Source organism: Sardina pilchardus, chromosome 7 (genome assembly GCF_963854185.1).
Source record: "Sardina pilchardus chromosome 7, fSarPil1.1, whole genome shotgun sequence".
Classification (NCBI taxonomy): domain Eukaryota; kingdom Metazoa; phylum Chordata; class Actinopteri; order Clupeiformes; family Clupeidae; genus Sardina; species Sardina pilchardus.
Genome location: NC_085000.1, coordinates 19,097,728 through 19,115,227, shown reverse-complemented (window position 1 = coordinate 19,115,227; position 17,500 = coordinate 19,097,728). Strand labels below are relative to the sequence as shown.

The window sequence follows — 17,500 nt, the reverse complement described above, 5'->3', positions numbered from 1 at the left end:
CCAGATTGCATGTACTTAGAGCAAGGTGAATATGATCACGTTTATTACCTGAATGTCTGTAAAGTTAGTTAGTGTGAGTGTGTCTGTGACTGTGTTTACAAATAAAACAGTTGAGAGAGGTTTGAGCCTAAACCTACCTGTTGCCTTGTGTCCAGAGGAGCCAATCAATGGAAGCTTGTCACGTGCCATTTTTGGAGCAGTGGTCTGTGATGGACCAGAGACAGAGCATGCAAAGGCAATACGTATTCAGTAACATGTCAGAAGCATGCATTCCACAGGCCATACCATATGATGTTTGAATGCACACACAGGCGTAGAGGACACTAGTGCACGCACGTGTTGTGCTCAGATTAGCCTAAAGTAAGCATGACTGATGCTGAGAGGAGCCTCAGCTGTGTTGTGGGTGTATGTGCATGTGAATCCTACCTCTTTAGAGGAAGCTCAGCTGTGTTGCATATGTGTGTGTGTGTGTGTGTGTGTGTGTGTGTGTGTGTGTGTGTGTGTGTGTGTGTGTGTGTGTGAATCCTACCTCTTTAGAGGAAGCAGATGACTGATGAGGGGTGGCTTCCTCTCGTCTCCTCCATCCTTTCCGCCGGCTCGTGTTTTCATCCTCGTCACAAGAGTCCTCTTGCTGCTCTCGCAGGCCGTGCCACATGTTTCAGGCCTCTCTCTACACACACACACACTCTCTCTCTCACACACACACACACACACTCGCTCGCTACTCTCTCCTCTTCCCCCTTTCCTCTCCTCCTGATGCCAGTGTCATGGGAGCAGCTGTTGTGTTCACCGTGCAGGGGCCACTGGTGTCCCACTCCCCCCTCCTGTGCTCCACTGCACCTGGACATACTCCTCTCCTCTTCTCTTCTCTGCCCTTCCTCCTTCACCTCCCTTCCACTCTCTCTCTCTCTCTGTCCCTCTCTCTCTCTCTCTCTCTCTCTGTCATAGGAGAGGTTGTCAGCTGCATGGCACACTCACAAAAGGGAATCTGAGAGGAGAGTGAAATATTCATGCAGCATCTGAGCCCCCCTCACCCCCCGTGCCCCTACTAACACACACAGGTACAGTACACACAACATATACGATGCAACCTTGTACACGCATTAAACCATCCACAAATGCATGATTTACTTGAAGAGCCATACGAGATACATTTACTTGCCAAGTAAAAAATAAATAATAATTTATAGTGTAAGACTTGGGTCTGGCCCAGGGGAGCTGTCTTGGTCCTCTGAATGGCATAGCACCCTCGTATATCTCTGAGCTTCTGAGCTATATTTCATCAACTACAAAGAAAACTCAAATCTTCCAATGCTAATCTTTTAATTGTACCCAAAGCAAAGCTTTGCTCCACACACAAAATGGAGAAGCTGCTTTTATTTTTTAATAAATATGGTTATGAGGATATCTACATAATCAAGAGTCAAGAGAGGCAACGATTCCAAAGATTCCATTGATGCATTTAACCAGTAACTTCATATTCAACCATGCCGTTTAGATCATAAAGGTGGCAAGGCAACATCATGATGCCATAGAACATATAGCACAGGGTAAAGTGGATTTTTTGTTCACTTTTGCTTGAGTCTGTGTAGAAATTGGCTGGTTTCAGATGTTTTGATAATTTTAGGTTCGACCTGTGATTGCCACTGATCTAATTTGATTTATAATGCACTTTACATCAGTGATCTGCAAAGCGCTGATCTGATTTTAATGTGGTTCTGCTGGTTCATAACAGTGTTAGCTTGTGTTTTCCCCCATACTGTACATCCTCAAGGGTGCATAAAACAAAAATACAAAATAAACATTAATCATATAAAGTAACAGAGCCATAAAATATACGGCTACACACACTCCAGTGAGCTCTCAGTGTGGTTGCTACACAATATGCGCACAGGTTGGCAGCGCATTTCACATGATTAGTCTTCACCATGCACACATTAACTGAGGAGCACAACACCTCCTCCCCTCCCCATCACTTCACAGACCAGTTGCCCAAGGTACACACACATACCACACATGCTTTACACACTCCACACGGCCAGAGGAAACCCACAGAGAGCAAATGACACATTATCTCTGGATTAACAAACCAAAGTGTTGGCATATTGCTATACTTCCTTTTACATATACAGCGCCCTCCACAATTATTGGCACCCCTGGTTAAGATGTGTTCTTTAGCTTCTGATAAATTCATTTTTTTTCCAAATAATATAGGACCACAATGAAAAAAAAGCATAAAATCCAACCTTTAATACAAGTGCATTTATTTAGAAGGGAAAAAAATCCCACATTAAGAAATAATTATTTTACATCAAATCATGTGTGCCACAATTATTGGCACCCCTGATGTAAATGCTTTGTACAACCCCCTTTTGCTAATAAAACAGCACCTAATCTTGTCTTATAATGTTTCACAAGATTAGAGAAAACAGAAAGAGGGATCTTCGACCATTCCTCTTTGCACAAAATCTCCAAATCATCCAACGACCTGGGTTCTCTCCTCTTCAACTCAACCCACAGGTTTTCAATGGGTTTGAGGTCTGGGAACTGAGATGGCCATGGTAGGAGCTTGATACGGTGTCTGGTGAACCATTTCTGTGTAGACTTGGCCATATGTTTAGGGTCATTATCTTGCTGAAAGACCCAGTGACGATCCATCTTCAGCTTTCGGGCAGAGGCCACCAGATTTTGATTTAAAATGTCCTGGTATTTCAAAGCATTCATGATGCCATGCACCCTAACAAGGTTCCCAGGCCCTTTGGAAGAGAAACAGGCCCACAGCATCACCGATCCTCCCCCATACTTCACAGTGAGCATGAGGTGCTGTTCTGCATACTCATCTTTTTGTTACGCCAGACCCACTTAGAGTGTTTGTTGGCCAAAAGCTCTAACTTTGTCTCATCTGACCAAAGCACACCGTCCCAGTTGAAGGCCCAATACCGCTCCAGACGTTTGTGCTTATGATTTTGAGTGAGAAAGGTTGTTTTCCCTGCATGCCTCCCAAACAACTTGTTGGCATGTAGATAGTGCCTGATGGTTGTTTTGGAGACTTTGTGACCCCAAGATGCAACCATTTGATGCAATTCTGTAAGTGAGTTTTGGAGATTTTTTTATTTCTCTTACCATCCTCCTCACTGTGCGTGGTGGCAAAATAAACTTGTGTCCTCTTCCAGGCTTGTTTACCACTGTTCCAGTTGTTTTAAACTTCTTGACGATTCCTCTGACCATAGATATGGGCAGGTGTGCGAGTGGCTATTTTCTTATAGCCATTGCCTTACTTGTGAAGGTCGACACACATCTGCCTTACTTGAACAGTGTGTTCCTTTCCCATGTTGAAGAGAAATGGCCTCTGTGTCACATCATATTGATAGCCCAGGGAAACAGGATGTTAAGAATTACTAATTAAATGTTCCTACATACTCTGACTGACTTTGTAAACTACTGTAGAAATGACAGAAATGACAGAAATACTTTAATTAAATTTATTTCCTAGGAATTGTTAGGGGTGCCAATAATTGTGGAACAGGTGATTTTATGAAGAATAATTATTTCTTAATGTGGGATTTTTTTTCCTTCTAAATAAATGCACTTGTATTAAAGGTTGGATTTTACGCTTTTTTTCATTGTGGTCCTATATTATTTGGAAAAAAAATGAATTTATTAGAAGCTAAAGAACACATCTTAACCAGGGGTGCCAATAATTGTGGAGGGTGCTGTACACATAGTATACATACATAAACACATACACACACACACACACACACACATACAAACATACACACACTATAACAACGGTTACTTGATAAAGATTTTTATTAGAGTTTTAAAACATGTTTTTAAATTAGCCAATTAAAAAAAAATAATAATCACGATTGTCCAGCAATCATGCCAAAGTCTCTCTCGACACACTGTCCTCACTCTCCTCTGACAGACGGCATAACTATTCTCTGCAAGTCCGTTCTGAGGGGCCACTTCTGCTGAAGGTCACTTTCAGGCGTTCCTGTAGTTTCCCTGAGTCTGTGTCCGTCTGTCCGTCCCCGTCTCCTTCTCTGGGCGTGATGGTCAGCAGCTGCAGGCCCTGACCGCATACCGCCGCCCGAGCTCCGCCCCGTCCGCGCCGCCACACCTCCAGACCGGACACGTCGGCCGTGTGTGTGAACGCCGTGCCCGCCGGGCGGAGGCCGGAGCTCCCCTCGCACACGCTCCACACACACACTCGCTGGTCGGAGGAGGTGGACACGATCAGCGAGCGGTCGATGACGCGCAGGGCGGTGAGGGGCGCGGCGTGGGCCAGCGGCTCGGACCAGCGGGAGAGCAGCTCCAGGGCGAACGCGGCGGCGCCCTCCGGTGGACGCGGAGGAAACGTGGCTCTGAGCAGGAGCACGCAGAGCTGTCCGTCATCGCCGCCGCTGGCCACTGAGAGGAGCCGACCGTCTCGCGATCCCGCCTCCGGCTCCTCCCACACACACAAACCGTTAACGCCGCTCTGGTGAACGGGCACAGCGAAGCAGGGCTCTGTGGGACCTGGAACGCGAACGCGCGCGCACACACACACACACACACACACACACACACACACACACACACACACACACACACACACACACACACACACACACACACACACACACACACAAACGCGTGAACAAGCTGCTTGGAAAAGTGCAAATGGTTGTTGTTCACATTCATCACAAGAGAGAGAGGAGAGGAGTCCAACTCACCTTGCCAGTTCTGCCCCTCGTCCAGCGCCAACACGGAGGTCCAGTCCCACACACACACCTGACCATCAGTAGCCGCACTCAGCACCACTACACACCTGGGACAGGAGGAGGGAGGGATAGAGAGAGAGAGAAGTATAGTTAGAGAGAGGTATAGAGGGAGGGATAGAGAGAGAGAGCAGTATAGTTAGAGAGAGGTATAGAGGGAGGGATAGAGAGAGAGAGCAGTTTGCAGGGAGGGATAGAGAGAGAGAGAGAGGTATAGAGGGAGGGATAGAGAGAGAGAGAGAGCGGGACAGAGGGTTTGGAGAAAGGTAAATTGGAATGGAGGGATTGAATGAGAAAGAGGGGTATAGAGGGAGGGATCGAGAGAGAGGGGGGTTGATAGAGAGAGAGCGGGAGAGGGGTTTAGACGGAGGTAAATTGGAATGGAGGGATTGAATGAGAAAGAGGGAGGCTAGGAAATTGCTTTTTTATCCTAGTAGGTAAAGGCCCAGATGGAGCTGCACCGTCTCCTGCGGTCTCTTACCGTTGGCCTTGAGGGCTCAGCAGGTGGAGCGCAGCGAGACTGAGAACACACCGCTGGTGGTAAAAACACTCCCACAGCAACTCGGCCGTGCCGGCGTGCTCGGACACACCAAATAACCTGTGAACGCCACAGAGGGGGCCAAGAGGGCAAATTGAAAGAGACAAGAGCGGGAATGAAGATGTGTTCAGATTCCATTATGTCCGATACCCCCCCCCCCCCCCCCCCACACACACACCCCCCTCCAGATTCCATTCAGATTAAACACACACTACTACATTTCCTCTTCCTGTGGGAAGTGACATCGGACAGACACCTACCTCAGTGCTCCATCGCTGCAGGCGAGGGCCAGGAGGACTCGGTCTGGCCCATCATGCACCACAGCCATGCACATGTACCTGAACAGACCCAAGACATGACACATTTGAATGAGGATCAGGAAGTGACAACAAGCCCAGAACTAGGCAACCCTGTTCACATGCTGATTGCTGTGTGCATGTGATTGACATAATGTGCAGGGTAGAAATTCAACTGAATTTGCATTAAATCAGTTTTAACCAATTATGTTTCAAGATGGTTTTTTTTAACTACATTTAGGTCTGTTATATACTAACTTGCCAGATTAAACATTCCCAGTTTATTTCCAATAATTCCCATTTATTCCTGTTAATTCCCGTGGAAAGTTTCCCATTTTGAAAATTCCCAGAATTTTGCAACCCTACATGTTCGCGAAGGGAACAAAGAGGTGGTCTGTCACAAACGGTCACAGTTTTAACAGATTTACATTTCATGTCACGCACAAAATATTACAGTATCATATTAACAACAATTAACATTCACTGCGCATAATCAGAGAACACAGATGTTAGTGAAAATTAGAATGACAAAAAAAAGAGGCACAGAAGAACATAAGATTTGGTTTAATGAGAGCGGATCAGCGGCTCTGATTTGCACATCAGACAGCGTCTGTGTTTAGCATTTGTATGATCACGCTCCAAGAGAGCGCTACTGGGCACACCAGGCTCTAATCCGCGCTCCGTGTTACCCATGCGCCCCCTAGTGGCTACAGGTGGGAGGTATCGTCCCTCTCATTCATGAGTTTTCTATGGAATTAATGGACATCTTTTTCATTCATAATGCAACCGTTCTTATTCAGGAAATAATCCTGCTCTCTCTTATCTACAGCAACAACACATGATCAACACCTGGTCATTATCTGTATATCTGTATGATGAAACACACACCTGGTCTCAGGGTCCATTTTCACCGTCTTGTGTCGATTCCTCTTCCGCTCCCACTGTTCATCCAACCGGTGACCGGCTATCTGGCTGACCTGACAGGTAGGCTGGCCGGCGTCTCCCTCCCAGCCAATCAGGAGCCTGTAGCACTGCAGCTGCGCCCGCCCCCCCGCGGAGAAGAGCAGGGCGGAGAGGGCGGAGGAGGAGCGCGGCGGGTCTCTACGGAGGGCAGCGAGGGCGCGCACGCTGGAGATGTGGTCGGTGATGCCGCTCAGTAGCCGCGTCGTGCCCGTCTCGGAGCTGACCGCCAGCACTTTCACGCTGGTGTCCTCGCCGCCGGTCACCAGCACCTCCCAGTGACCCAAACTGCCCAGCCGACACAGGCAGCCCACGCCGCGCCCGTGGATGCCCTCGCGCAGGGCCTGCCCGCTGGTCATGGCCACGCTCCGGCTGTGGGTGGGCGGGTAGTGCGCCAGGACGGCCCCCTGCTTGATGAACGCCAGCTGCCCTGCGCCCAGGCAGCGGTCGGAGAGGAGGGGAGCGGGCGCTCCGTAGCCCCAGGAGCGATGGCCGCCTCCGCACGGGACGGACAGCAGCGTCTCCTGCCGCGCCGGGTCCCACACCACGAAGCTCACCGAGCGGAAGCCCACCAGGGCGAACCTCGCCTCCGCCGGCACCCTGACCTCCGTCTGCTGCCCTCCACCTCTCCCTCCACTCCCTCTCTCCATCCCTCCTTCTCCCTCCTCCACCTCTCCGCTGCGGTCCCTGTCCGGCGTGCGGTCCTGCAGGAAGACGACCCTCTCCAGCCACTCCATCCCTTTGGCCGCCCGCTGGGCCCTCTGCACCGTCAGCGCGTCGCCGCGGACGACCAGCACCCTCACGAAGCCGTCGCGGCCGGTGCTGTAGCAGAGCCCGTCGCGCTCGCACACGCTGGTCACGCCCTGCTTCCCGTGCACCCCGAACAGCACACACGCTGGCTCCAGGGCCTGAGGCCCAGCGTCCTGGCCTCTCTCCCCCACTTCCCCCCTCTCTTCCTGGGCATCTCCATTTGGCTCGCCAGCCAAGCCCTGGCTCTGGTCTCCCTCTGGCCCACTGCTCTCCTCCACTGCTGGTCTCTCTCTCCTCAGCTCCTTTTCCCTGTAGAGCAGGAGTGAGCCTCTCCGGTCTCCACACAGCCAGAGTGTGCCCTGCGTGCGGGCGTGTGTGTGAGGCAGTGTTAGGGCACACGTGAGCCAGCGCTTGGCACGCGGCGGCAGCGAGAAAGGCCGGAGCGGCCTGGAACGCAGGGCGACGCCCACTTCACCCGCATCTACTCCAATCAGCCATCGGTAGACACGCCCCTCCGCCCCAGAGGCCAATAGGAACGCGTCTTGACCCTGTCCGGGCCACACCCACTGCAGAGAGTGCACCTTCCCCTCGCCGGCTCTCAGCACCACGGCCCTGTCGGGGTGCGAAAGCGGGAACACACACACTCCTCCGCTCAGATTCCCCACTGCACACACACACACTCCCTCACGCACACACACCACCTCCATCACGCAGTAGGACTGGAACTCCGGGGCACCCTCCCACACACACCTCCAGCGCTGTCCCTCCCTCAGGTACACCTTCCCACGATCAGTACACACCAGCACGCTAGCGCCTTCCACCAGACACACCTCCTTAGGAGCGCCGTCCCCACTGAACTCCAGATCAACCACACCCTCCTCCTCCTCCTCCTCCTCCTCCTCTTCTCCACCTTTTCGCTGCTCCTTCTCCGCCTCCCTCACTCTCCAGAGTCTGACCCCTCCGTCCGCTCCCCCCGTGGCCAGCCAGCGCCGCTCCTCGCTGACGGCCAGTGCCCTGACCCCGCCCGCCCGGTGCCCCTTGAAGGTCCGCTCCACGCGGCCGCCTCCGCCCCACATGAGACAGGCGCCGTCCTCCCCGGCGCTGAACACCCCCGTGCCCCGCGCCAGCCGCACACAGAACACCCGCGCCTGGTGCCCGTAGAGCACGCGTTGGCACGCTGGCTCCTGCTCCCCGCACGCTCCCGGCCCTCCCAGCGCCCCCACGCTCCACACGCGCACGCTCCGGTCATCGGAGGCCGAGGCCAGCAGCCCGGTGTGGGGCTGGTAGTCCAGGCTGAAGATCACGCCGCTGTGGCCCGGGAGACGCCTCTCCACGGGGGCCGCCTGCTCCCGACCGCCCCTCCCCGGCCTCCATAGCACCAGCTGGTTGAAGACAGTTCCACCAACCAGAACGGCAGAGTCCCAGAGAGAACCAATCAGGAGGCCCGAGTAGAGGAGACACACCTCTTGGCAGGAGCGTAGGCACACCACGTGGCCAGTCCTGGGCTCCAGCAGCAGTGCGGTGTTATGGGCCAGGACGGCGCCCAGTAAAGCGCCGGAGCGCTCGTCCAGCCAGCGCACGTCCAGCAGCCAGTCTTGAAGCTCCATCAGCGGGCCGCTCAGCTGGACGGCACCCTGTCCTGTCAGAGTGACGAGCCGCAGGCCCTTGCCTCCAAACACAGCGAGCTCAGCACCTCCTGGTGGGGCACCGTCATCCTGCTCCTCGACCCCACCATCCGCCAGTGGTCGAAGTCTCACTCCATGGATACGGTAGTTATGTAGAACACTCTGTGATGCACACAGTTTGGGTTGACCATGAAGACTGTACACAGAAAGCGCTGGTCCTTCACCTAAACGCAGACAGGATAACAAGGGACAAGAGAACAACTATCGTTGGCAAACTACATACAAGACAACACATAACAGATCATCCACACAATAATAATAGTGAGCTATAGGATACAAGTTACAGTACAGTCACACTCATTTGAGTAGAGGCGTGTATGGTATCTCATATGAGCACATTCTTATTTTCAGTCCACATTCAATACGGCATGGGATATGTAAAATACCCACCTGTCAGCAGATACTCCTCTCCCACGAACTCTAGGCATGTCACTGGGGCCACCAGAGCGGCGCCGTCCACGACATACCCGTTTTCAACCATGGCCATCTCACAACAGAGACTAAGAATGGAAAACACAATCGATCAAAGTGTCACATGCGAGGCATGATTATTCATCCTGACCAACCGACCAGACATTAGTTGCAACTTTGTTTTACACTGACTGATATTTGTCCACCTCTGCCAGGGATAATGTTACAGCATAAATCTTGGCTAGCTCTCTCTCAACTACTGTGCAATGCAGGGCAAGCAGCTGAAAGTAAAATGATACTTACAGCTTAAACTGTCACAAAGAGGCCGGACAATGTCATTTGCTCTCATATAAGAAGATAATGCTGTTGGCGTGAGTAGGGACAGACGATTTTTACTTTTTACCATTTCTCTCTCTTTAGGTTCTATCACCCATGCTTCTACTGTCTACCACGAGATTTTCTTTCCGTCAACCTTCGTGTTATCCAATAGGATGCAGCGATAGTACGTGATCTTAATAAGCTCGACTTCTATTGGCCAGAACAGCGTCTTTCCACATCTGCGCATGCCACTCGTACGCGTAGACGGGCTCTGTACGTGTTGTTTGAATTTTGCATCTGGCCGCGCAAACGCAAGGGGGTGGTAACCGGACAAAGTGTATTTTGTGAAATTAATCCAGTGCCATTGTCCGCTTGACGGTATGCGAGTATTTCACTTTTTGCTAGATTAAACGATCAAATACATTGAAATAGTAATAAGTAAATAAATATTCACATTCTCTGTAATCTATTCATATTTCAAGCCCTAATTGCTAACCAGGGTGCTAACCTAATTGCACAATGACATAGGTGGCCAGGCTAGCTGGCTAAGCTATCCAGTCAAAATAAGGTAGCATAGCTTGCTAACATAAGCTAACCGTAGCTGTCGTGACTAGCCAACATACTAGGGAAACTTCAGATTTGAGATCCACCAAGTTGTAAACATGAACCTGAGGGATGCCTCTCTGTCGTTGATCTTGCTTTTTGATTTTTACGCATGCAAGCAATTGTCCCACTTGCGCGGTTGTCACCTTGTGCAGACGCCTTTGTTGTGTTTATGATTGCACTCACATCAGCCACCACCTGGGTTGTCATAACGGTAACGTTCGCGTTAATGTCATCACCGCTTTGTTGTGATTGATGCTAGCATTTAGAGCTCACATTTGAACAGCAGCACAGGATCATTTTGCAGATAGTTTACAATTAATTTCCTTTATTATTGTTTAATGCATAATAATTATTAAGCTTTGTCCTCTTCCTTTTTTAGGTTGTATCCTTTTCAACAGGTACAAGCCTGTCGGCATAAGAATTGCTGCTGTTGGCTGTGACTCCAGTGGTGAACTCAAGACTAACAGAGTTGCTATCTACTATTATAAATATGCCATTTGAGTGACAGCACTCTGTTGATAGGAGGGGTATTTCCTCCTATGCATTTGTTGTCAACAGTCTGCAGCTCCAGACATGCCACATTGCCTCAGACACTTCTCCCCATCATGATCATGGCCCTCTGAATGACATGTTCCGCCCCCCTCCTTCCCTCCCCCCTCACCTCCTGCCCTGATGATCGACCCCCCCGGCGGTGAGGCCAAGCTGCCGCTGATGCGCGCCCCAGTGCTGTTCCCAGCCATGTCCAACCGGACGCCCAACTTCACCCTGGAGCAGAAGCTCTACCTGCTGCAGCGCATGCAAGGCGTGGTGGAGACGGTGCAGGACTTCCGCAAGGACACCAACACCACGGCGCAGCGCAACGCCGTGTGGGAGCAGCTGGCCCGGGCCTTCAACGCCGCCTTCCCCGACCGGCCGCCCAGCTCCACCGGCTCGCTCAAGACGCTGTGGAAGAGGCTGAAGGTGGAGTGCCGCGCGGCGCTCCACCGGCGCCAGGAGCAGCTGGCCGCGGGGCTGACCCCCACCACGCTCACGCAGGTGCAGCGGGAGGTCACCGCGCTCGTGCCCAACCTCATCTCCAACAAGGACGACCTGGACGGAGACATGGGCTACTCCACCAACAAGGGCACGTCGCCCGTCACTGGTGAGTCTGAGTCCGAGTCCGCCGCCACAGCTGCAGCCTGAGGAGATAATATCACCACACCAGAGTCACCTTCCCAGACTAATAGGCCCCACTTGTGTACTGAAGTCAAATCCAAGGCCATTTTATTTAACGCATGTCATACGCAGAGGCAATTCAATGTGCTTTACACTGTCAGAAAACAGAGAATAACTAGAAAAGCATTCCGAGAGCGCAGACATCCGCCAAACGAAAACATACTGTAACCGTTTTCTGGATCCAAACGGTAAATACGGATCACTCCCAAAATGTAATCGTTTCTTCCTTGGGTCATTTCAGACCTTCTCTGAAATGTTCGTCGAAATCCATCCATAACTTTTTTAGTTATCTTGCGAACAAACAAACAGACAGACAGACAGACAGACAGACAGACACAGACAGACAAACAAACAAACCCTGATGAAAACATAACCCTTTGGTGCAGGTAACAAACAATGAAACATAGGAGCATGAGGGACAAATAGAATCAGCTGTTTGTCACACCACACTGCTACAGTGTAGGTGAATTGTACCTCTCTTGGGTGAAAATGGAAAGCACAGCATTGAAGGTACATTTCACTGGACTGGGCCACTGTAAGGTGTGACCCAAGATGCTTCTTTACAGTAGAACAGAAACACTTTGATTAATTCAGCTTTATAGAGGTGTCATAGGATTCTAGTGTGGAAAAGGTGAGTTGTGCATAGTGTACAAAAGTGGAGCAGATTAAGATCCTTTCCTGGTTCTGTAGGTCATTGCTGTCTTGACGCACATCGTAAATGCTGTGAATGCTGCACAAGGATTAAGTCTAGTCCTCAGATTAATTGCTCTCTTGAATGAGAAGGTGAGGGAGGGGTGGGCTTACGAGTAGTATCCTCTAAATCTCTTGAGACCTATCAGTTACAATGAATTCAGCGAATCTCTCCCTTTCTCTCTCTCTCTCTCTCTCACCCTCTCACTTTCTCTCTCTTTCGGCCCTTTCTTTTTCTCATTTCCTCCCCTCTCTCTCTCTCTCTCTCTCTCTCTCTCTCTCTCTCTCTCTGTGTCTCTCGCTTGTCCTCAGTTGCAGGTACCAGTGGGAGTGACCAGGAGGAAGTGGATCATAATGAGGTAAAGTGTTCGCTTGTCATGTCATATGGTTATTAGGTGATGTGAGGGTCATTGGTATCTGTGTGTGTGTGTGTGTGGTTGTGTGCTAATGTGGGGGTCATTGGTATCTAAATGTGTGTGTGTGTGTGTGTGTGTGTGTGGTTGTGTGCTGATGTGGGGGTCATTGGTATCTAAATGTGTGTGTGTGCGTGTGTGGTTGTGTGCTGATGTGGGGGTCATTGGTATCTGAATGTGTGTGTATGTGTGTGTGTGTGTTTGTGTGCTGACGTGGATGTCATTGGTATCTGAATGTGTGTGTGTGTGTGTGTGTGTGTGTGTGTGTGTGTGTGTGTGTGTGTGTGTGTGTGTCCGTAGGAGCAGGACAGTAAGGAGCAGTTGGCCATTAACCTGGGCCTGGCCGCGCCCTCCGAGCAGAGGCTGGAGTCTGGCCTGTCCCCAGACCACCACGCCCCCCCCAACCAGCACCTGCGGCCCCGGCCCCAGCCCCAGGCCTCCTCCGGCTCCACTCCGCGCCCCCCCGCCCTCTTCTACCCCAGCCAGCCTCCGCTGCCCATGCCCGTGTCGGCCCCCTCGCGGCCCTGCGTCTTCGAGGAGCCCCCGGCGGAGGTGCGCGGCGTGTCGCGCGTGTGCGAGCGCTCGGGCGGCGTCGGCGTCGGCGTCGGGGGTCCGGCGGGGGGCCCGTGGGACGAGCAGCGACGGGAGCTGAGCGTGCTGGAGCACGAGCAGACCATGCGCCTGCTGGCGCTGCAGGAGTGCGTGTGGGAGGGCAAGCGCCGCGCCGCCAGGCAGAAGGAGAAGGCGGCGCGCGCCAAGAAACTCTACTACCGCGCCAAGCTCAAGAGGATCGGCGCCGACGCGCCCCCGTCCAGCTCGTCGGACGACAGTGACAACTGACCTTTACACACACACACACACACGAGCAAGTGATTTTAACTCGTGCTTAAAATGGCAAGGGACTGGATAGACGATGCACTCAGCCTGGTCCATGTCATGACTGTTGTTTTCATCACTGTAAGAATGAATGCATATCTGGCACATGGCGGAACTCTCGAACGGAGTTTCCAACTACACAAGTGTGTTCAGTTAGGGTGAGTGGGTGTTCGTTGAAAGGTTTGGTCATGCAAACTCAAAGTTGCAAATCTAGGCTATGATCACTGTTTAGTCTTCAAAAGACTACTCCCACAAAAATGCATTTCAGTGCATCGAGGTGTTTTGTTAAAGCTGCTGTAAGCAATACTCATTTTTGAATAAGCTAAACAAACATTACATTCTGGTAGTAATCACTGAAATATGGACTACATTTATACTGCGCTTTTCTACTGTCAGACATTCAAATTGTTTCACACAGAATGTCTTATTTTTTCCCTGACACACACATACTGTATACACACACCAGTCAGCACATTGGCAACAGATGGGCTTCCATGTCTTGCTCAAGGACACTTCAACACAAGAGCAAGAGGAGTCAGACTCCAACCAGGCGCACTCTGGTTTCCACATGATTGCTCCACCTCATGGACCCCAAACAAGCTGTAGGAGAAGAGAGAGAAAAAAACGTCTGTTCCTCCTAACCTCCCCGTTAGGCTACTATAAATGCCACATCACAGTGAGAGTATAGATCAGTCAAGGAACAACTAAAGCGAAGGGCATCCCTGCCTGCAAATGATTTTAGCGTGTGCACAGCACATTAAAGAACTGCTGACATTGCTTACAGCAGCTTTAACAGGCTCAGAATGTCCCTCCTGCTTTGCTGTACCCCGTGAATCAAAGACCTGGGCTCATTAGCAGCTGGTAGACTGTTGATATACATACTACGGTTCTCTCTTGGAACTAGATCCTCTTAGTTGTTTTTCTTTTTTTTAAAGCACATTTACAAGATCTCAGAACCTTTTTAGATACCGTTCAGGTCCAATTCAAAGCCTCGTGTACAAACCTCCACCTCACTTGCCTTCTTTAGAACTGGTGGCGTGCACCTGTTTCCCTGAATGTAACACAACCTCATTTGACGGTTACATTATGAGGGCCATGTAATGGTATTCATGGATTAGTCTAGTGGGGAAAACTCATGCATTTCCAAACGTTGGGATAATAGGTTTTCGGACAGTACATTGTCTTGGTTGGTCGACTACATTTCAAGTTGGTTAGATTGTATTTTTTGCAACTCCAACTTCAAGCTTATATTTATTGCCAGTCCTTGCCGATGATACCCACACATATCTGTAGATGTGTCTCTGCGTACGTGAACAGAGAGATCTTTCTTGGGTGTCCTGGGTATTGTGGATTCTGTGTATGGAGCATTGAGTAGATGCTTGGAAGGTGTCTGGAGATGCCATCCAACTCAGGGCAGCTTGGCCATAACCAGCTATCACTGCCTCATTCAAATGTGTACGTGTACACAGACACACAGACATACACACATAAAGACAGCCAGACTTGTAGCAATAATTGTTTTTCCTTTTTTATTTTTTAATGTCCAACATTATCTCTTGTACGGTTTCCATGGCAATGGAGGTGCGACCGCCTCTCATTACCCCAGGTCAAAGGGATGCCAGCCATCCCATAATAAAACACTTTTAAAAACCAACAGAGATACACAGATGCCTTTCCTCCCCTCCTCCATCCCTCTATCTATGTCTCTTGCGCTCGCTGGGAGGATGTCCTTTCTCTCTATCTCTCTCTGTCTCTCCTCATATTGGGAACACAGTGGAAAAGTCTGGCCCCGTACACACACTTTGGGCTGCTTTCCCAGACGAGGATTATGCTTAGGCCTGGGCTGAAGAACATGTCTGCATTCAACATGCTGTTAGCTTCGGGACTAGACCTAATCCGTGCCTTGGAGAACGGCCCCTCGATTTTGGGGAAAAAAAAGACATTACCACAACTGCAAAATACACTCTTTCACATGGAACCCAACCTCCCATACACACACACATGATATGATCTGTAAAGCATCAATAAATATTAAAACTCAATAAATATGAATCAATAATTAAGTAAATAAATAAAATAAATTAATCTCATGTCTGTACAAGATAAAGGTACTATAAATAAATATTAAAAATCAGTCAGCAGTAAAAAATAAGGTACAGGCAAAGGACAAGAGGGGTTCTTTTTGGCAAAACTCACATGAATCAAAATGGAGGACACGCAAAGAGATGAATGGATATGACAGTCACGTTCAATGAGACAGTACATGAAGCTCTGTGTTTGTGTCGGTGTGTGTATCCGTGTGTCTTGGGTCGTTTATTCTCCCTTTCTTTCTTCTCTTCTCTTCTCTTCTCATGCTACCTCCACTCTATCCCACGCTCATCCGGAGGTGGCGAATACGCAACATGCTAAACTGCTTTCCCTGCTCTTCAGGTCAACTGCAATCAGCCCGTCTTCCTGTGCTCCACTGTTTATACGCACACCCGGATCAGGACCGAGTCGTCGACCTCAGTGCCCCTACATCCCACCGCTGCCACCGGCTTCTCATAATCTCATTTTACAATCACAGGTCTGTCCAACCCCTACCCCTCCATAGCATTTTATAGAAATCACTCTTCCACTTCTCCACGTCAGGATTCTCATAAATCACACAAGTCCTTGTCCCTGTTGTATACGTAGCCAGCCTTCTGTTGTGTTTGTGTGTGTATTGTGTGTGTGTGTGTGTGTGTGTGTGTGTTTAGAGATGCATGATATGTCTGGTAAAAGTATGGATCAGGACAGGTTTAGGTTGAGTCTGGCTTTCTGAAACAGGATAAATCACATATCTCTCATCACCTTGCTGGACAAGAATCTGCAAAAAACATCACAAGAGATTTTTTTTTCTATCATCTCCGATGAAAAAGATACAAAAATGTATAAAAATGTTATTTACAGTCTCATATTTTTCTGCGCGTTTTCTGGCGTTTTGGGTATGAAGTCTGAGTATTGGTGCTCAGATGTGATGATGACCAACTGTTTTGTCCTTCGTTTCGGTCTCTGTCTCTGTCTCTGGCATCCCTATTCTGAGTGCCTGCCATTCCACATCCAACTCCACAGCCAGAGACTGACTGGTCCGTCCCGTAGTAGAATTCAGTCCCGAGTCCTCTGATGTCCTTAGGGGTGCTAGCCAGGTAGGCTGCTCCTTTGGACCAAGTCCCTTTATCTGTGTCCCTCAGCGCTGAAAAGCATTGTGGGATGGGGAGGGTGTCATCAAGACTGTCCCTCGCTTCTGTTGACTCTGCAGAGAGGGAAAGCAACAGTGAGACTGGAAACAAGTCGAGAATGGCAAGCTCACAGAGCACAAGTACACACATACAAGCACACACACAAACGCACACACACACACACGCATGCACACACACAAACAGACAGACTCAAGACTGGGTAGAAGCAGAACTTGACATCAAAAAAACCTGAACAATGAGTTAACAATTACAAAGCTCACATGCCAGCGGTGGAGGTAGAGCAGGGAGGATGGGAAGGAGCCAATAACAGGCCACAGAGAATGACAGGCAGGCAGGGGCGTGAGATGTGAGTAGAGGAGGAAGAGGAAGGGGGGGCGGGACTTACTCGGCGTCAGGGGAGACCTCAGAGATGCTGTGGGAGGTGGCGGAGTGGGGTGGGGAGGGGGAGGGGCCAGTGGCCTGAGGGTTGGCGGTGGGCGGAGCCAGGACAGAGGAGCTGAAGGAGGCCAGGATGGAGGAGAGGATGTCCAGGTGCTCGCTGGAGGGCGGCCTGCTGGCCTGGGGTCCGGCCGAGGGGCCCCCAGCGTTGAGCGGCGGGGGGTACCTACACGGAGGGGCCGAGTCCAGGCGTCCGCGGCGCTGGGGGAGGAGCTCCGGCGGCTCCTCGCTGATTGGCGGAGGCGGCGAGGAGGGCGGGGGCTGGCGGGGGGGCAGCGTGCGGAGCCACTCGCGGCACGGGCCGGATCCGTTCGGAC

At 50.7% G+C, this 17,500-nt stretch overlaps 3 protein-coding genes across 3 annotated transcripts in view; 1 reads left to right on the top strand and 2 right to left on the bottom strand.

Annotated features, from left to right (window-relative positions):
• Positions 1–3,801: 3,801 nt before the first annotated feature.
• wdr6 (WD repeat domain 6) lies at positions 3,802–9,864 on the bottom strand. Its single transcript, XM_062541084.1, has 7 exons — positions 9,710–9,864; positions 9,386–9,495; positions 6,489–9,159; positions 5,565–5,642; positions 5,248–5,364; positions 4,722–4,816; positions 3,802–4,524 (listed from the first exon to the last, which is right to left on the bottom strand). Exons 2-7 carry the CDS (start codon positions 9,480–9,482, stop codon positions 3,941–3,943), a joined length of 3,642 nt encoding a protein of 1,213 aa, XP_062397068.1. The 5' UTR covers positions 9,483–9,495; positions 9,710–9,864; the 3' UTR covers positions 3,802–3,940.
• Positions 9,865–10,068: 204 nt separating this feature from the next.
• LOC134087530 (fibrinogen silencer-binding protein) lies at positions 10,069–15,561 on the top strand. Its single transcript, XM_062541086.1, has 4 exons — positions 10,069–10,102; positions 10,710–11,471; positions 12,548–12,594; positions 12,949–15,561. Exons 2-4 carry the CDS (start codon positions 11,003–11,005, stop codon positions 13,486–13,488), a joined length of 1,056 nt encoding a protein of 351 aa, XP_062397070.1. The 5' UTR covers positions 10,069–10,102; positions 10,710–11,002; the 3' UTR covers positions 13,489–15,561.
• A 1,565-nt stretch (positions 15,562–17,126) lies between these two features.
• The window catches only part of celsr3 (cadherin, EGF LAG seven-pass G-type receptor 3), a 48,903-nt gene continuing 48,529 nt past the window's right edge, over positions 17,127–17,500 (bottom strand). The window contains exon 35 of the mRNA XM_062540236.1: positions 17,127–17,500. This exon is cut by the window's right edge and continues 477 nt beyond it. Within this exon, the coding sequence (XP_062396220.1) occupies positions 17,127–17,500 (374 nt within the window).